Here is a 21,100-nt window from a genome sequence, read left to right as displayed (position 1 = left end):
CTGGCTGGCTTAGTCAATAGAGCCTGTGACTCTTGATCTTGGGGTTTTGAGTTCAAGCCCCATGTTGGTTGTAGAGATTACTTAAAATTGTCTTTAATCTTCAAAAAAAAAAAGAGTTTTATTTAATTGTTCAAGTCTTGTTATCTTCAACTAAATCTAAATTCTGAATTTTCCTACAGAAAACGAAAAGGTTGATTTGGATGTGTTGATGGAAGCAGCTAGTGCTTTTACAGGTGAGTGAGAACTTGTATACAACATCATAAAATTGAGATCTTGATGCCTTGTAGAGAATTACCTTTTTAAAGCAGTAGTTTACCCCCTCTAGCCATCAATAGTAAGTTTGCTTTGCTCTTTTATTTATTTTCTTATTTATTGATGATTTTGTCTTATTGACAATAATTTAAATCATTAGAGATTTAGGAGAAGCATGGGCACTCTCAAATATTTTGGCCAGTAACGTGTCCATTTCTCTAGTGTTTAAAGAATCAAAAGGTAGGTGAACATAGTGAATCTCTAATGTGAAGTTTTTGCATCAGGGGTTATGAGCACTATGAACAGTACAGTTAAGCCCCATAATTCAAGTCATAAAGCAGTAACAGAGGTATTACTTGCCAGCATAATTATGTCTATTCTGTATACCATCATAAGTCATTGGGCAGTTACACTCCATGCTATACTGACCCAGACATGGAATAGGAGTGTTATCTTCTTATTTTGATTAAAAATTTTTTCAGGTATTGAATTTTACAATAACTCGTGTATTTCAACTTCATCCTGCAGTTAGAAATAATGCTGTACTGGATTATGTTTTTCATAATTTAGAATAATTGTATTTTTTAATATTGTCACCTGAAATGATTCCCATCTATTCAAAGGAGAAAAGGTTGAAGCCAGTGACTTAAAAAATGTGCTGGGAAACATGGGAATTGAGATTACTGAAGAAGAACAGTTGATGCTGTCAAAAACTCTGCCAATCTCTAGTGAGTATTTAATATGCCATCATGGTGCTCAGGGAAATGGGGCACTGTGGGCTTCTGGGTGAGAATTGTCTAATGCCCTGAGAAACCTCCTAAGGAAAATGCAATCCAGACATAATAAACCCCATTCTTGTCCCTTGTGTTTTAGTTTGGAAGTGAGAAATTTACAGGTGAGAAATTCCTGTCTTTTTCATTCAGTCAATGGACACCTTGCTATATATTATACATATTATGAATGCTACACAACTAAATTCTTCTTTAGTCCCTTGAGTGTACTCCATATTCTCAGTGCTTCCCCTGAGAGCCCTCCCATCTCCCCATAATCCAGCAACTAAAAAATAAACATCTGAGAGCAGGGAACCTCCAAGACCATATGCCTAAGCTGTCAGTATTTGATTCTGATTGGTCAATGATCCAACCGGTCAGTCCCTCAAAAATTCTACCTCCTGGGCATCTGCATATACTCGCCCCCAGAGACCCTACCAGGCCAGCCTGTGCTTCACCTGGGCCTCCTGCCCAGTCTCAAGGACCTCCATGTAGACATCCCTCCACTCTCCAGCTTGTGTCCCCCAAGCAAGAGCAAGCCTGATCACCCACATCAGGGTGGGTGCTAGCACCCCTTATGGCAGAAGCAGCAGCCCAAGCAACAAATGCTCAATGCCCATCTATATTCTCCTCACATATACCTAAGGCTGTGGCCACTCCCTATGTCTAGCATTCCCCCAGATTGCTCTCAAGGGGCCAATTATGAGAATTGGAGCATAGTTAGGATATCAGCTCTGAGCAAACAGGGTAGAGATGCCAAAAGAAGCAGATGGACTATAATGGAGATGGCCACGTACATATGCCAGGCGCTGAGTATTCAGTCAATGCTTCAGACACTCCTTCCACAGGAAAGGGCACTCTGAGACAGCACCTATGGAGATGGACTAGGCTGGCAAATGTCCCTTGTTCTTTGTCCCTGTTGAATTCCATTTATGAAAAGAGTTTGCTGAGAGAACAAAATTTAAATATTGTTTTATACTACTGTTTGGGTTGATAACTATTTTTAATAAAATCCCTTTATAGGCTCTACCATCCAGGCTAAACATACATTTATAAGAATACCTTATGGGCCTAGAGCAGAGGCAAGAAAAAGAGAAAGACAAAGAGTTCAAAGTACAGTTAAAGAAGGGAAAAATTAGAAGCACATATGTGGGTGTATTTGTGGCCTGCATCAGCTACTGCCGTGTGTTCCAACTGGGAAATAGATTGACCACATTGTGGGCATTCCTTTTATTATTATTTGACAGTGAAACAATAAATTTCTAGGGAATTATATAAAATGTCTTACAAAATTATAGAGTTCCTTATCCTTTTTTTCTCTTGACTTGAATTTTACCCTATTGCACAGGAGATGGAAAGGTATATAAGAAGAGATTACTGAATACTGTGAAGCCTCTCAAAAGTAAGAATTATGAGAACAGCAGCTAAAATGTATTATGCTTTGCATTTGCTTTTTTTTAATTTCCAATTAGAATAATGCTATTCCATTATTCCACTGGTTTACTGACACTGAACTTGAACTTTATAACCTACCACTCTTCTGTAGGTATAACTATATTAGAGGAAGTTATTCTTAGTAATATACAGCAAGTTCAAGATTCTGATTTCATTTACATTGGTTATCTTTATCAATTCATCAGACTTATCACTCTTCTTTTTCATCCATGATTATTTCAATTAAAAGTTATAGCACAATGTTGAGGGCGCATTTTCTCTTCTCAGCTCGAACACTGACTATCTGGGTTCAGTTAAATGGCCATTATTTCACTCTGCAGTTACAGCAGATGCATACTCAAGACTAGCATCTTCCACTTCTTGTACTAACTTGTATTATTTACATCCTCTTTTTTCCTTAGGGAAAACATGTCAGTGTCAAGAATCTGAATGCTATTGTAAAGAACATGGGGATTCAGCTTGAGAAAGAGGACTACCAGGATTTACTGACCCAGCTGCCCATTGATGGCAAGTATTTCAGATACCACCATACCTCAGGGCAAATCTTAGGGCTTCTATATGAGGGCTTCTGAAAGTCAAGCTATTTTTTAATCTCTTTGAAAAAATTTAAGAAATATTTCAAACATCTATTAAAACAGAAAACAAACAGTACAATGAACACTTCTGTAGACACTGGCTAGAGTTAACAAATATTACCATTTTGCCATATTTCTTTCATATATCTTCCTTCCTTTCTTTCCCTCCTTGAACACTTTTTTAATAAGACAAAGTTTCATTACTAACTGAATAAGACCAATTTAGTTGGATAAAAATGTCACACAGAGGCCAAGTAGAATTCATTAGAAAGAATTTGCTAAGGGGTAAGTCCCGGGCTAAAAGTCCCTGAATTAGAGGGCTCTTAGATTCAAACGCAGAGCCAGTGGCTTCCCATTAAAAACTTGATGAAAGGGGCACCTGAGTGGAGTAGACCTAGGTGTCTGTTCAGGTCATGATCTGGGGTTCTGGAATTGAGCTTTGCCTCAGGCTCCCTGCTTAGCGAGGAGTTGGCTTCTCCTTCTGCCCCTCCCCCTGCTCATGTTCTCTTTCTGTCTCTCTCTTTCTCTTTCTCTTTCTCTTTCTCTTTCTCTTTCTCTGTGTGTGTGTGTGTGTGTGTGTGTGTTTCTCTGTCTCTCTCAAGTAAATAAATAAAATCTTTTAAAAAACTTGATGAAAAACAACTTGTTAAGAGAGTCAGACAGCACATCTTTCAGCACAGCCAGCACAGGCCAAACCAAAATAGTTCTTCCCTAATTCAGGGTTCATATCCTCAACCAATGGGAAGCTGGCAAATGTAGCTAAGGCAGGCCACTGTCAGCAGCAAACACCATTGCTGCCCCTCCCTGTAGCTGGCCTTACCATAGAAAATAGTTTTAGCCTACCCTATAGTTTAAAACTTCACTTTCCCTGGGTGATTATTCATTAGGTTGTCTGGTGCCTCTTCTTATCATGTAAAAATCACTATGAATTATTTTTCAGTTATGACATTGTCCCCACATATTAGCCAGGGACCCTTAAAATGCTTCCTACCAGGAAAGGTGTTGTTACCGATGAGTATTTTGAGACCCTTGATTTAAAAAAATTAAAAAAGGGGACGTCCAGGTGGCTCAGCGGTTGAGTGTCTGCCTTCAGCCCAGGGCGTGATCCTGGAGCCCCAGGATGAAGTCCCACATCGGGCTCCCTGCATGGAGCCTGCTTCTCTCTGCCTGTGTCCCTGCTTCTCTCTCTCTCTGTCTCTCTCATGAATAAATAAATAAAATATTTTTAATTAATTAATTAATTAAAATAAAAAATTTTTAAAGAACAACATTTTTTTCTATTCCAAAAGTGACTACTGTAACCCTGGAATTTATTCATTCATTTAGCTAGAACAACTCTATATGCAAGATACTGAGCTGACAGTTTATACTTGGTTGTACAAAGAAAATTAAGGCATGATCTCTGCTCTCAAATAGCTTAATGTCGTGAGGGGTGGAGGTGAGGAACATAAAATTTAGAGAGTAAGATTGATGGCATCCTGTTAAGGTTTAAGGGTCAGCTGCTATGTAAATAAATGATGTCTAGGTTTCAAATTCCATCTTGTCTATTGAAATATACCTCCTTATTGGGTCTGAAGAAACGGAGATCCTATTAGGAGGGACTACAGGTGATCCTTGAACAACACAGGTTTGACTGTGTGGATCCACTTACATGCAGACCTTTTTTTTAAATAAATATAGTACAGTGGTATAAATGTCTTTTCCTTATGATTTCCTTAGTAACATTTTCTTTTCTCTAGCTTGCTTCATTGTAGGAATACAGTTTAGAATACATATGACATACAGAATATGTGTTAATTGATTGTTTATGTTATCTGTGAGGCTTCAGGTCAACAGTAGGCTCTTAGTAAAGTATTTGAGCAGTCGAAGGTAACACATGGATTTTCAACTCTGTAGGGGGGTTGACACCTGTAATTCCCACATTGTTCCAGGGTCAACTATACTATTAAACCTGCTTAACCTCTGTGTTAAGGGTCATTTGATACTTTGTACAAAGTGGTATTCATTAAAGGGATGTTCACTTAAACTTTTTAATCGTTTTCTTTGTTCTTATTTTTTTTTTTTTCTTTTTAAATTTATTTATTCATGATAGTCACACGGAGAGAAAGAGAGAGGCAGAGACACAGGCAGAGGGAGAAGCAGGCTCCAAGCACCGGGAGCCCGATGTGGGATTCGATCCCAGGTCTCCAGGATCGCGCCCTGGGCCAAAGGCAGGCGCCAAACCGCTGCGCCACCCAGGGATCCCTCTTTGTTCTTATTTTGAATTAAAAAGAGTAACTAAAGAAAACTATGAAAAACAGATGAATTTGAACCCTTTATATTACAACTTAAATTTTTCATATAATTTTTCCAAGTCTAAGATTTGGTCTGTGTGCCCAAATTGTCTTCTTAGAGAATAAAATGGTTGAGTTGAATGTTGTGATGGATGACGCAAAAGCTTTTACAGGTAAGAAGTTGTGGGAAAAGGGAATTCATTATTAACTAAGATGTTAATGCTTTTTTTAATATCTTATTTTATTTATTTAAATTCAATTAGTTAACATATGGTTAATGTTAATTATAATGTATCATTAGTTTCAGATGTAGAATTCAGTTCTCATCAGTCATACAATGCCCAGTGCTGATTATATCATATACCCTCCTTAATGTCCATCAACCAGTTACTCCAACTCCCCACTCCTGCGCCTCCAGTGACCATCAGTGTGTTTCCTATGATTAAGAGTTTCATGGTTTTTCTCCCTCTCTGATTTCATTTTATTTTTCCTTCCTTTCCCCAATGGTCCTTTGTTTTGTTTCTTAAATTCTACATGTGAGTGAAACCATATGATATTTGCCGTTCTCTGACTGACTTATTTTGCTCAGATAATACCCTCTAGTTCCATCCATGTTGTAAATGGTAAGATTTCATACTTTTTGATGACTGAGTAATATTACATTGTATATATACCACATCTTCTTTATCCATACATCTTTTTTGTTTTGTTTTGTTTTTTATTATTTTTTTGGAGTTCAATTTGCCAACATATAGCATAACACCCAGTGCTCATCCCATCAAGTGCCCCCCTCAGTACCTGTCACTCAGTCACCCCAACCCCCCGCCCACCTCCCTTTCCACACCCCTTGTTTGTTTACCAGAGTTAGGAGTCTCTCATGTTCTATCACCCTCACTTTTCATACATCTATCGATGGACATCTGGACTCTTTCCACAGTTTAGCTATTGTAAACATTGCTCCTATAAACATTGGGGTGCAAGTGCTCCTTCAAATCACAATGTTTGTATCCTTTAGATAAATACCTAGTAGTGCAATTGCTGGTCATAGGGTAGCTCTATTTTTAACTTTTTGAGGAACCTCATACTGTTTTCCAGAGTGGCTGCACCAGCTTGCATTCCTACCAATGCTGTAATAGGGTTTCCCTTTCTCCTCATCCTGACATTTGTTGTTTCCTGACTTGTTAATTTTAGCCATTCTGACTGGTGTGAGGTGGTGTTTCATTGTGGTTTTGATTTGTATTTTCCTAATGCCAAATAACCTTGAGCATTTTTTCATGTGTCTGTTGGCCGTTTGTATGTCTTATTTAATGCTTTATAGAAAAAAAATATTTTTTAAATATTTTATTTATTTATTCATGAGAGACACAGAGAGAGAGGCAGAGACACAGGCAGAGGGAGAAGCAGGCTCCGTTCAGAGAGCCTGATGTGGGACTTGAGCCCGGGACTCCAGGATCATGCCGTGGGCCAAAGGCAGGCACTAAACCGCTGAACCACCCAGGGATCCCCAAAAAGATATTTTTAAATAGTAGTTTTCTCTTCGGGCTATTATTGGCATGCTAAATTGACCCTCTACAGATTTACTGGTTAAATGTTTGTTTGATAACCTTACTGTTTGATTTGGTATTTTTCCTGTATAGACCTATATTATGTAGAGTTTGGGCCAATGTTTTCTGCTTTGCCATTGTTTAAACAATCAAACTATACCCTGAACACTGTTCAGTCTCAAGATGAAACCAGGAAATATGGTCACTATGTCAGAAAACCCCATAATCCAGGAAATAATGGCATTTGACTTAAACCTGGGATTATATATGCTTTTGCTTGAGTTAAAAGTATAAATTCTATTTCTGACATAATCTATACACCCACATGTACTCTGAATCTACATAGGTTAACAAGTTTCACTGTCAATTTGCTCTCCTAATTAAGCTTATACCACATAGGTAATCTTTTTCATCATTTGAAATCCTTCCTAAAATTTTTTTTTTAAGATTTTGTTTATTTATTTATAGAGACACAGAGAGAGAATGAGAGGCAGAGACACAGGCAGAGGGAGAAGCAGGCTCCATGCAGAGAGCCCGACGCAGAACTGATCCAGGGTCTCCAGGATCACGCCCCAGGCTGCAGGTGGCGCCAAACCACTGCGCACCGGGGCTGCCCCTAAAATTCTTATATGTTAACAATTTCCATCTTTCCAAAGGAGAGAAAGTTAATGTCAATGATCTGAACAATGTGCTGAGGAAAATGGGGCTAGTACTCACTGATAAGGAGAAGCAGCAGCTGCTGAAAACTTTCCCCATTCATAGTGAGTAGCACATCTTTGAAACCCAGATCGATGGGCATGTGTGTGTGTGTGTGTGTGAAAACTGCTAAAATTATATGTATATGTCCAATAAAACTCATTTAGAAAACACAGTTACACATAAGAAATCCTATTCTTGTCACTCCCTTTTGAACATTGAAGTTGGTAACATCTTTCACTGGTTTCCATCATCAAGGTTAAATTATCCTGTCCCCCTGGAGTACTGCGTCACCTTAGTCATGACCCAAGGGAAAGAGGAAAGGCAGGGGAATAAGAGTAGGAAGAAAAGGGTGAGAAATAGGGAGATAAACACTTTTTTTAATTCAACCAATAGGTAGATTTATATCCATGAAGGTTTTATCTTTGGTTTCATTCCTACTTGAGGGTAAAATAAAATAAAATCCTAAACAAATCTGAAGGGTTTTTTTCCCTCTGAAATTATGGATGTCATATTGTCCTTGTGCTGTCTTTGTTAACCTTCCCTTCACTTAATCTCTATTCTTAATTGTGTCTTGTCTTACAGCCAATGGAAAAGTATATAAAAATAGATTGCTAAAAGGTATGAAGGCCATCAATGGTAAGTGAGAAACATAATGAAAGAGCTAATAAAAATAAAATCCTTATGTTTACCATTTGCTTTTAAATGTTCCAACTTTGTTTCTTCCCATTTAACATATGAAGATACTAACATTTAGTTGAGTTAAATTGTCAGCAATTTAGTTCCAGAACAAGGAGGAGGCCTCAGCACAAAGAAATACTATATATTATAGATGAGGCATGTATGCTTTGATTCACCAGGGAAAAGGAAAATAAAAGGTTTTTATTTCCCGTGTAGATATTGCCAAATGACTTTTCCAAGATGGTATCTAGCAATGGTAACTCTCACTTGAAATGTGTCAGGGAGTCCCTTCCCTCATATCCAAGTAGATGTCTTCAATTTTGCTAATTTTTGCCTGTCTAATGAGCGAAAATAATACTGTATTTTACTTGTATTTTCATGGTTATTGATAAGGTTAGACATCTTTTCATATGTTACTGGCCATTTATATTCCTCTTTTATGAATTATCTATTTGTATATTTGCCTGTTTTTCTACTCTCAGTATGTTTTTTTTATATATATATCAATGTGTGAGGGCTTTTTTCTACCTTTGATGATGACCTTTATATAAATAAATAGTTGAAATGCAACTAGAGCATGTTACAAGAAATAGCACTGGACTCACTGTCCACTACTCCTATTCTTATTCTTGGCAACTTCAGTATCTTCCATATAGATCAGAGTTTTTGACTTTACAGTGCAATAGACCCCTTTGACAGTATGATGAATGGATCACTTCCTAGTATAATACTTTTAAATGCATAAAACAAAATACGTAATATTATACAGAAACTATATTAAAATACAATTTATCAAAACATTGATATCAATTATTAGTACTTACACATTTAACAAGTTCTGGTAGTAGATCTAATAATTATTAGAATTTTTAAATAGTCATGAGCATAAGCAACATACTACCATATACCAATATACCAATATATTTGCAACAACTACCATATAATATGAAAATGTCAGTGATCTGTATTAGTAACAAAGTCATAGGTTTTGCTACTACATGGTTTATTGCCTATACTAATCATTGAAGAAAATGCTAGATTTAAGTTAGTGACTAGTGAAAATAAAGATGTACAGTTGACCCTCAAATGGTATGGGAATTAGGGGCACCAGTCCCCTTTGCAGTCAGAAATCAGTATATAACTTTGACTCCCCAAAAACTTAAAACTACTAATAGCTTACTGTTGACCGAAAACCTTACCAGTTACATAAGTCAATCAACACATATTTTGTTATATGTATTATATATTATATTCTTACAATAAACTAGAGAAAAAATGTTATTAAGAAAATCATAAGAAAAAATACATTTGCAATACTGTACAGTATTTACCAAAAAAAGTCCACATAAAAGTGACCCCCTGCAGTGCAAACCCATGTCATTCAAGGGTCAACTATATTTTTTCCCAAACTCAAAGATTCCTTGAATTCTATCATTAAACGGTCCATAACCCCAGGTTAAGAAATCCTGATTAAATCCTAATTAACTCCTGATATAAGTCACTCATCCAACACCCTGACCACCTATTCCTTGACCTCTCTAATTTCAGTCATCTTTTACTCCCATCCCCTTAATTGCTCCTCACATGGTGATGGCCTAGAGCTTATCCTCATCTAATACTTCAACCCCAAAATCTCTATTTCATATACCCACTTTCTGACCTTTATCCTTCCAGTTTATTTACTATGCAGACATTTCTGCCATAACACAATGTAGGAATGCCTGAAAAACCTCGCTTTCTATAAAACTTAAATTACCCACTAAAGTAATGGAGTTTATGGGGAAAATTGGAGAAGTCCATTCAAAATGTGTGCCATTTGTAACCAGAACACTAACAAAAGCAGCAATACTGTGTGAGGAAGCTTAGCCCAGGTAAATAGCTCAGAGTAACTGGAGACTATTTAAAAAATAGATATGCAGATCCACAAGGAAAGAGTTGAAAAGCTGGCTTGCAGCTCTGAAATAGTATAGATGAAAGCAGAACTCTGAGCCAATGAACCTGGTTCCCCTTCCTATATTACAGGCACTTATTTTAAAATTTTATTAAAATAGAACTGAAAAGGCCCCTGCTGTATCCAAACCAGAATTTTTTCTTTTCCTTCTGACATTTGTAATTCTAATTCTTTCACTTAGGAAAAAATGTGTGTGAACCAACACACCCTCCACATTGCTGTGACATTATTCCATTCAGCAGTTGAAATCGTAAACTGATGCTGTTGAACAGGTGTGGTAGCAGAACAGAATGCAAAACTTCAATTCGAGCTATTCACCAGCCACCTGTAATCTCAGCTCGCATTGTAGGCTGGCCCTTCCACTTGTGCCCTAGATCTCCTTTCCACCTGCCTTCTCAAAGACTTAAGTCCTGCAGCTTTCCCCCTTTCTCTCTTGCATCATCAATTTCTCCCTCTATAGATTCCACTGACATGCAGATAATGCTTTCCTATTTTCCTTGTGCCCTACCAGTTACCACTCCATCTCTTGGTTCCTCTTCAGAGAAGAACCTTTCAAAAAGTTGTCTGGTGACTGATTGTAGCTACACTTGTGGTGAGCACAGCATAATGTATAAACTTGTCAAATCAGATGTTGTACACCTGAAACTAACGTAACATTGTGTTAAGTATGCTTCAAAAAGGAAGGAAGGAAGGAAGGAAGGAAGGAAGGAAGGAAGGAAGGAAGGAAGGAAGGAAGGAAGGAAGGAAGGAAGGAAGAAGGAAGAAGAAAAAAGAAAGAAGAAAAGAAGAAAGAAAGAAAGAGAAAGAAAGGAAAAGAAAGAAAGAAAGAAAGGAAAAAAGAAAAAAGAAAAGAAAAGGAAAGAAAAGAAGAAAGAAAGAAAAGAAAAGAAGAAAGAAAGAAAAGAAAGAAACCCAAACTTGTGGTTACTCTTTGTCTCCACTTCCTCACTGCTCCCATTCACCCTTTAGTGCTCCTTTCCTGCCTTGGAATTGAACCAGCTCTCAATCATCAATGACCTCTATCTCTTGCCAAGGTTCATGGTCAAGTCTCTGTTCTTATTTTACTTGATATCTCAGCAGCATTTGACATAGTGACTAACCCCTCTTTATTGAAACATTTTTTTCTCCAGACTTTTGAAGCCCCATACTCACCTGGTTTTTCCTTTCCTCATAGAGAGCTGCTTCTCAGTTTCTTTTTCAGTTTCTGACTTTTTCCCCTGCAAGATCTGTAAATAATGACCTGTCCAGGACAAGACTCTTGGCTATGATTTTTTACCTGTATCTTCTTCCTAGGAGCTTGCATCCAGTCTCATTGGATCAGATATCTCCTTTAAGCTGATAAAAGCAAATTTATATCTCCAGTTCAACCTCCCTAAGTCAGGAATGGTATCTCAAACTAGCTATTTGAGTATCTCCACTTGGATGTCCAAAAGTCATCATGAATTTAATGGAATAGTAATTAATTCCCCTAAAAAGCCTTAAGCCCTCCTCATCTCAGTAATGGCATCCCATCTACCCTGCTGAGTGAGAAGGGGGGCGGGGTTAGGGGGAGATGAGAGGAAATGAATAGTTTTCTTCCTTGATTTCTCCTTTCCCTTATATCCCACATTTTTTTTAAGATTTTATTAATTTATTCATGAGAGACACACAGAGAGAGAGACAGACAGACAGACAGACAGAGGGAGAAGCAGGCTCCATGCAGGGATCCTGATGTGGGACTCGATCCCGAGACTCCAGGATCTCGCCCCAGCCAAATGCAGGTGCTAAACTGCTGAACCACCCAGGGGTCCCTATATCCCACATTTAAATCTAGGTTCTACCTGAAAAATATGTCCTAAATCCATTTATCACCACCTATACTGCTGCAACCCAAGACACCAGCATCCTTTTCCTGGGACACTCAGATCATCTCAGATCATCTCCTCTCTAATCCCCATTCCTCCAGTTTCCATATCCTGCATACAGTAGCCAGAGTGATCTTCTGAAAGCTGAAATCAGATCAAATTACTCCCCTTCTTCAGGGCCTCCAATGAATTCCACTGCAACCAGAACAAAAATCACAACTTTATCATCAGGCCAACAGTGCCCTTCACAATTTGGCCCGTGTCACACCAGCCTTTTCTCTGCCTCTCAATCATATCAAATTCTTCCCTGTCTTAGGGCTGTCCCATGTACTGTTTTTCAAATTAGAATGCTCCTCCCCTAATTGTTTATATGACTATCCTCTTCCCAATCATTCAGGCCTCAACCCAAATAGATCCTCCTCAGAGAGGCCTTCCCTGACTTCCCTGTCTAAAGCAATCCTAATGTTACACTTTATTATATAACTCTATGTTATTTTTATAACATCTTAATCTTAACAGTATCTGAAATGATCTTTTTTGTTTTACATGTTATCTGTTTCCCTCTGCTAGATGTATACTCCTTGACATCAAGAATTCTGCCAGCTGGTTTACTTTTGTATCCCCAAAGATTAGCAAAGTGCCTGACATATAGAAGCTACCCTCTATATGTTTGTTGATTAACTGACTACAATAAAAAAGTACTCGAGGTCAGGTTCATTTGTTGTGTCTCCCTATACTGACCTCTAACCAATCACTGCTTAATTTAATCTTAACTCTGGTGGTCTCTAAAGCAAAGGGAAAAAAAGGAGATACAAGAATGATTCATTAGAAATTGAAAACTTGGGCAGCCCTGGTGGCCCAGCAATTTAGCGCCTGCCTTGGCCCAGGGCCTGATCCTGGAGACCCGGGATGGAGTCCCACGTCGGGCTCCCTGCACGGAGCCTGCTTCTCCCTCTGCCTGTGTCTCTGCCTCTCTCTCTCTCTCTCTCTCTGTGTCTCTCATGAATAAATAAATAAAATCTTTAAAAAAAAAGAAATTGAAAACTTTCTTCATTTCTAAGATAACACTATTATCTCTGAGTCTGTAAAGTTCTAAGGAAAATTTGGGGGGAAAATGCTGAATTCTTCTAGCCTTCATAGTTTCAGAATTTATGCATCATAAATTTTGTGGGTCTCAGTAAGACCAGCTTATCTGATTCTTAAGCTTATACTATCTGCCTTACAGGTGATAGAACAATTGGACTGAATCACTTGATGGATGCTATCAGTTACATCAAGGGTAAGTTGCAAGCTATGATGAAAGGATATTATAAGTAACACCTTAATGTTTTGCAGTTGGTAGGGAAAAATATTTCCCCTTCATATATGTTTAAATTCTTGCAAATATATTCCATTTTTATGGATGTTTCTGAACTTGGGTAAACAGTAATTACTGTATGTTTATGTAACAATGCCCATATTCTCTGAAATTTTCCCCAAAGAGTTTTTCAACATAGTAATAGGTATCAAGAGTCCAAGAACTATTCTTTTTCCCCCACAAACCCCACTCACAGGAATTTATCCTCTGAAAATAATTAAGCTGAATAAAAGAAAAAAAATCTTACCTAAAGCCCTTCAGAGAAATTTGAAACAGCCCTAAATATCTAACAGTATGGGAATCACTACAGACACCATGGCCTGTTAGGCTAGTGGGATATTTGTGTTGAAATGTTAACCATAAGGATTATGTGGCAACTTGGAAATATGTTAATGATATCATATTAGGTTGGAAAAGCAAAATACAGAATTGTGTATATATTAAATTTCCATACAGTGAAAGTATAGCCTTATTGTCAAAGGCCAGAAGTAAAATATGAAAAACTACAAATGGTTTTTGTGGTAGGGTAGTAGAATTATATTTTTACCCTTTATTAATCTTTAATGTTGTTGCATTATTTTTGTAATGAATGAGAAAAAATTACTTCTGTGTTGAGATGAATAAAATTCTTGGAATGCATAGTGATCAGAGAAGTAAACTCCAAGCAAATATTTTTAAATAAAAATAAAATTTTAAAAACTGGTCTAGGGATCCCTGGGTGGCGCAGCGGTTTAGCGCCTGCCTTTGGCCCAGGGTGCGATCCTGGAGACCCGGGATCAAATCCCACGTCGGGCTCCCGGTGCATGGAGCCTGCTTCTCCCTCTGCCTGTGTCTCTGCCTCTCTCTCTCTCTCTCTCTCTCTGTGTGACTATCATAAATAAATAAAAATTAAAAAAAATAAAAAAAATAAAATAAAAACTGGTCTAGAGAAACTGAATTTTCAAGTAGGGTAGGAGGAAGGGTAAAAAGAAAACCAAATCCCTGTATGTAGTTTAACTTGCTATGGATTTTGCAATACCTCACCTGTCAATTCCTAACCTTGTAATGTACTTTCTTTTTTGTAGCCACCAGAATTAAAGACACAGGAATTTTTTCTTTTACGATTCATTCATTCATTTTAAAGAGACAGAGAGAGCACAAGCAGGAGGAGAAGGGAGAGAGAGAGAGAATTTCCAGCAGGCTCCAGGTGCAGACTTTGTGCTGAACACAGATTCTGTCTCAGGACCCTAAGGTCAAACCAAGAGTTGGATGCTTAACCAACTGCACCACGAGGGTCCCTGACACAGGACTTTTTTCACAACCTCCTGTTGATTTGGGGTATATATGTGGGCGATAACATTTTTCATCTTTTATAGATAGTTCTATAATATTTCCACTATTTGTTTCTTAATTTTTCTAAGGAGAGGTGATTGATATCCATGACTTAGAAAACTTTCTAGCAAGTGAAGGAATCAAGCTCACAGAAGAAGACATGAAGGAGCTGATGCCTCATTTGACAGTTAATGGCAAGTGTTTTAAAAATTCTCTTCTCAAAAAAAAAAAAAAAATTCTCTTCTCTTCCCAGAAGTGTCTTTGTTATCCTGTATATATGATCCTCAGAAATTATCTTTGTCTTTTCATCACCTCAACAATGCTTCTCAAACTTGAACATGCATATGAATCACCTGGGCATTTGTTAAAATGCAGATTATGATTTGGGTCTAGGTTGGAGCCTGAAAAATTCTGCATTTCTAACAAGTTCTCGATGATGCCAATGCTACTGGTCCATGGACCACACTTTGCCTATAAAGGTCCTCAAAGATGAAGAAATGATACATTAAGATTGTGCCCAGCCTTTCATTTCTTAAGTCACAAGTACAAGCAATATGTTAAGGTATGATTCCAGTCCAAAAATAAGAATGAAAAATATATAAAAAAAAAAAAAAAAAAAAAAAGAATGAAAAATATTAGAGTAATTGAAATTTAAAAATAAAAATGAGTATTAAAGAAAGATATACAAGAGGAACCCAGGGAAGTTAAGGATTAATTGATTTCATTTATGTTTGCTCTTTTGTTTGCTTATTGCAATTTGTATTATTGAATCTGGCTACATGCTTATCTGCTGGCTCTTCTGTTCTATAGCTACTTTATTTTTTTTTCTATAGCTACTTTAGATGAGTCTTTTTCTTTTCTACTATTTTCTTTGCTGTTCTAATTTTATTTTTTTTTTAAAGGTGATCTGAGAGCATTTGCGGAGTAGCATTTCTTACTATCATGCTTCAGTGATGTTTCTGTGCATCTCTGACCTTCAGTGTAAAAGATTGTATATTGACTTCTTCAACCAACAAATATTTATTGATTACTGAATATGTCCAGGCACTATACTAGGTACAGGAATATAAGAGTGAAGCAGGGAGTATAGACTTGGTTTCTCTGCTAAACCTAACTGAAAGTAGGAAGTAAAACACTGAACCAGTATGTTTCTCAAATCTTGGTTTTAAAGCAATAAATTTGAACTTACTCATTGCAAACATCACTTTCTGTTCTCTCCAGCTTACTATATCTTCTTATTCACCTAGACTTTCTTCCTCCCCTCTCTCCAATGGAGGAGAAGAGGCTCTTTTCAACACCTCCAAATCCATCGCTCTTGACCTTATCATTTCCTAGTTCTTCAAAAATTATTTTTTAATTATTTTTTAATTTTTTTTTAATTTTTTTTTTTTAATGATAGTCACAGAGAGAGAGAGAGAGGCAGAGACACAGGCAGAGGGAGAAGCAGGCTCCATGCACCGGCAGCCTGACGTGGGATTCGATCCCAGGTCTCCAGGATCGCGCCCTGGGCCAAAGGCAGGCACTAAACCGCTGCGCCACCCAGGGATCCCTAAAAATTATTTTTTAAATTGAGATATTATTGACATATAACGTTATATTTCAAGTGTACAACATGATGGTTCAGTTATTTTTATTTTAAAAGAATCGTTTCTTCCATAATTCCTTTCCAACACATTCAATTTCATCTCTTTCTTTCTACTCTATGAAGAGGCCACATGGTCCACCACTGCTTTTTTTTTTTTTAAGTTTTTATTTATTTATTCATGAGAGACACAGAGAGATAGGCAGAGTCATAGGCAGAGGGAGAAGCAGGCTTCCCTCAGGGAACCTGATGCAAGACTCAATCCCAGGACACCGGGATCATGCCCTGAGCCAAAGGCAGACACTCAACCACTGAGCCACCCAGGTGCCCCCTCCCACCACTGCTTTTATTTTTTTTTAATTTTTTTTAAATTTATTTATGATAGTCACACAGAGAGAGAGAGGCAGAGACATAGGCAGAGGGAGAAGCAGGCTCCATGCACCAGGAGCCCGACGTGGGACTCGATCCCAGTTCTCCAGGATCGGGCCCCGGGCCAAAGGCAGGCGCCAAACCGCTGCGCCATCCAGGGATCCCTGCGCCATCCAGGGATCCCCCACCACTGCTTTTAAAAACTAACCTTCAACTGGTTCTTCTGCCTTATAATCATAATCACTCATCCCTCATTCCTTTCTCAGCTCACTTTTATAGGAGCCACTTCTGCTTCCTCTGTTCACATTCTCTCTGAATCCTTGCAATTGGCTTCTCTGCTCACATAGCCCTTGACTCAACTGAAATAGCCCTCAGAATCCGAAATTACTAATGATTTCCTTTGCCAGCTTCACATATTCTAGCTTCCAAATGTGGGAACAACTGAGGGTTTATTTCTCAGTCTTCTCAGTTTTAATTCCTTCCCACCCTTGATTATATCACTTCCTGATGGTGGCTTCATTATCAACTCTCCATGGCAGCAGATCTCAAATCATAGTGCAGGGACACTCTCTCTTTTGAGAGGTCCATGAGATTGAAACTATTTTTAAAATAACAGTAAAGGGCAGCCCAGGTGGTTCAGCGGTTTAGCGCCACCTTCAGCCCAGGGCGTGATCCTGGAGAACTGGGATCAAATCCCATGTCAGGCTCCCTGCATGGAGCCTGCTTCTCCCTCTGCTTCTCCCTCTGCCTGTGTCTCTGTGCCTCTCTCTCTCTCTCTCTCTGTATTCTCATGAATAAACAAAATCTTTAAAAAAATAAAAATAAATAAAATAAAATAACAGTAAGACATTATTTGCCTTTGCCATTCTCATTCATTCACAAATGTACAATAGATTTTCTAATAAGCTACATGACATATCCACACATGATATCTGAAAAAGCTATTAAAATATTTCTTTTCTGGGTGCCTGAGTGGTTCAGTTGGTTGAGCAGCAAGCTCTTGATTTCCACTCAGGTCATAATCTCAGAGTCGTGAGATCAAGTCCCATATCCAGCTCACACGCACATACAGCCTGCTTAAGAGTCTCTCTCTCTCTCTCTCTCTCTTTCTCCCTCTGCCCCTCCCTTTGCCTCGCACTCTCCCTCTCGATCAAAAATAATAATAATAAAATATTTTTTTTCTGACTACATAACTCTGAGGCCACATTTTCTTCAACAGAAGAAATATATCATAGCAAACTAAATGCAGAAACAGATTGAGAATCCCAGCTGTCTTCTATTAAGCCAGACATTAAAGAGATTTGCAAAAATGTAAAACAATGCTATTTTAGTTTAGGCTGCTATAACAAAAATACCATAGGCCGGGTGGCTTATAAACAACAGAAATGTATTTCTCACAGTTCTGGGACCAGAAGTCCTGAGATCAGGGTGCCAGCAAGGTTGAGTTCTGGTGAGAGCCCTCTTCTGGGTTTCAGATTGTCACCTTCTTATGGCATCCTCACATGGCAGAGAGAACAGAGCAGCAGGCTTTCTCCTGACTAATCCATTCATAAGGGTCTGTCTTCACAATCTCATCCTATCCTAATCACTTCCCCAAAGCCCCGCCTCCTAATACCTTTACACTGGAGATAGGATTTTAATATCTGAATCTGGAGAGACACATTCAGTCAGTAATACTACCTTTCCCACTAAATTTTAATGCCTTAATTTTCTCATTTCCAATTGACACATATTTTTCATTAAAAAGTATGTTAACATGTACTGGATTTATTATTGCTATTTTTTTTTTTATTGCTATTTTAAAACCTTTTTTGGGGACGCCTGGGTGGCTCAATGATTGAGCATCTGCCTTTGGCCCAGGGCGTGATCCCAGAGTCCTGGGATTAAATCCCACATTGGGCTTCCTACAGGGAGCCTGCTGCTCCCTCTGCCTGTGTCTCTACCTCTCTCTCTGTGCTTCTCATGAATAAATAAATAAATAATCTTTAAAAAGAAATAAATAAAACCTTTTTTAAATTTCTCAGTTTTAATATCTAATATGGTAATTATAACCCACGTAATAGCTATAACACACAAACCTTTTGGAGGTCCTCAAAAATTTTTAAGAATGTAAAGAAGTCCTGAGACTAGCATGTTTGTTCTCTGGATTATTCTTTCTCACCACAGTATTTTCAGTTGCCTGCTATATCTTTTTTTTTTTTTTTTCTTTTTTAAATGTCAGCTGAGTCTGGAAAAGATACTGCCAGATCCAAGTCCTGTAATATCCCTTCTCCACATGTAACCTTTGGAGTGTCATACCTTGAAACACAGAAAAGAGGAACTGTATTGAAAAAGTAGAGAGATTTGTCTCACTAAGATTTATCCTTTCTTCCAATACACTCACCTGAGGGAAAAATGAATCTAATTCCCAAGCAAACCAGTTTCTCTAGTTCTTCTAACTCATGGGAGAAGTTCCAGCCTGCCATGGCATTTTAATAATTTCACAACTTTTATCAGTTTTTATGAGTTTTTTTTATTTAAATTCAATTAAATTAACATACAGTATATTATTAGTTTCAGAGGTAGAGTTTAGTGATTCATCAGCTCATATAACACCCAGTGCTCATTACATCACATGCTTTCCTTAATGCCTGTTACCCAGTTAACCTTTCGCCCACCCCCCTACCCTCCAGCAACCCTCAGTTTGTTTCCTCTAGTTAAGAGTGTCTTATGGTTTTGCTCCTTCTCTGATTTAATCTTATTTCATTTTTCCCTCCCTTCCCCTATGATCCTCAGTTTTGTTTCTTAAATTGCACACATGAGTGAAATCATATGATAATTATCTTTTTCTGATTTATTTTGCTTAGCATAATACCCTCTAGTTCCATCCACATTGGATGCAGAGAAGAGGAACCCTCTTGCACTGTTGGTGGGAATGCAAGCTGGTACAGCCACTCTGGAAAACAGTATGGAGGTTCCTCAAAAAGTTAAAAATAGAGCTACCCTATGACTCAGCAATTGCACTACTGAGTATTTACCCAAAAGATATAAACATAGTGATCCAAAGGGGCACCTGCACCCCAACGTTTACAGTAGCCATGTCCACAATAGCCAAAATATGGAAAGAGCCCAGATGTCTATCAATAGATGAATGGATAAAGAAGATATGGTATATATACACATGGAATATTAATTACTCACTTTTTATGTGACTTCTCTGTGTTTGATTCAAATGCTTTACAGGAAATGGGAAAGTTAGAGTACATTCAATAATAGAGGACCTGAAGAAGTTTAAACATGAATGGAAATTCATGATTCACTTTATAAAAATGGATAATCTGGTGCTATGAGTTTATTTTTATATGTATTTTCTCAGTTAAAAAAGTAATACTATTCATTATAGGAAATTTCTATGTTCAAAAAAATGAAAGAATGGAAAAGGAAAATTTTAATAATTTCTAATCCTCTCAATGATAATCTATAACTTTTCTCACCCTTAATTTTTCCCCTTATACATACAAAATTTTTGAGCAAATTTGTGCTTTAAAGTCCTGCTTTCAAAGTACGTTTCCATTTTCTTATTAATACTTGAAACTTACCTATTGATAGGTACATCTGATGACCCCAAATTCCTTTCTGGATGCCTGTGAAATTTAACACATAACCTCAGTACTTTCTGTTTGCAGGCCTCTTAACATATTTATTTCTAAAATAAGTTTCCCAATGCCAAATACCACCGTCTGTACTTACTTAGAAAAGAATGAATGGGAGGTTTGAAAATGATGCTGTGAAACTCATCAGGAGAGGCAAGTTAAAACTTGTCTTCTGTCCTCTTGCTCCTAACACAACCTCAATCTGTACTTCAGTCTCCAGTCATTTTGATTTGCTCTCTATACCAGCATTTTTCAATGAGAATGATTTTTTTTAATTGATGTATCTCTGAAAGCCTGCTAGTGATTCAAAAAGAAGAATTTAAGAATAATTTAAGGTGTTTTATGTAAGTATCTACAAAATGAATCTTAATAAGAGAAGATAAATTTAAATTCTGGGCACCCACACTTAAATTTCCAAATGAGTTCTGTTGTCTGTTGTATTTTATTATTTGCAAAAGAAAAAAAGATGTCTTTGAATAGGTCCCATTCTATCCCATATATTGCTGCTTCTGACGCTGGTGCCAGAAAACTTTCAAAAATGTCTGCTTAGTAGCTTTTAACCCCAGCATTTAAAATCATGGTGATAAATTTAGAGATGTTAGAAGCAATCCTCTGTGATCCTATATAAGATCAGTGTTCATCTGGCAGCCCAGGTGGCTCAGCGGTTTAGTGCCACCTTCGGTCCAGGGCCTGACCCTGGAGACCCCGGATTGAGTCCCACTTCGGGCTCCCTGCATGGAGCCTGCTTTTTCCTCTGCCTGTGTATCGGCCTTTCTCTCTCTCTCTCTCTCTCTCTCTCTCATGAAAA

At 37.8% G+C, this 21,100-nt stretch overlaps 1 protein-coding gene across 12 annotated transcripts in view; it reads left to right on the top strand.

Moving 5' to 3' along the window:
• EFCAB3 (EF-hand calcium binding domain 3) overlaps positions 1-21,100 on the top strand; it is a 140,891-nt gene that overhangs the window by 74,448 nt on the left and 45,343 nt on the right. For 4 of the 12 annotated variants that reach the window (XM_049114616.1, XM_025436611.3, XM_049114613.1 and 1 more), the window contains 7 exons: positions 180-233; positions 876-980; positions 2,371-2,424; positions 2,879-2,984; positions 8,151-8,204; positions 13,267-13,320; positions 14,799-14,903. In XM_049114616.1, coding sequence (XP_048970573.1) covers positions 2,924-2,984; positions 8,151-8,204; positions 13,267-13,320; positions 14,799-14,903 — 274 coding nt within the window. In that variant the 5' untranslated portion in view covers positions 180-233; positions 876-980; positions 2,371-2,424; positions 2,879-2,923. Of the gene's footprint in view, positions 1-179; positions 234-875; positions 981-2,370; positions 2,425-2,878; positions 2,985-5,458; positions 5,499-7,554; positions 7,631-8,150; positions 8,205-10,378; positions 10,470-11,052; positions 11,232-13,266; positions 13,321-14,798; positions 14,904-21,100 lie in introns of those variants that run through there. The other 8 variants (XM_049114617.1, XM_049114615.1, XM_025436617.1 and 5 more) reach the window with 8 other exon arrangements.

Source organism: Canis lupus, chromosome 9 (assembly GCF_003254725.2).
Source record: "Canis lupus dingo isolate Sandy chromosome 9, ASM325472v2, whole genome shotgun sequence".
In the NCBI taxonomy this organism is placed as follows: domain Eukaryota; kingdom Metazoa; phylum Chordata; class Mammalia; order Carnivora; family Canidae; genus Canis; species Canis lupus.
The sequence above is the reverse complement of the archived record's forward strand: the minus strand, read 5'-3'. Positions and strand labels throughout refer to the sequence as shown.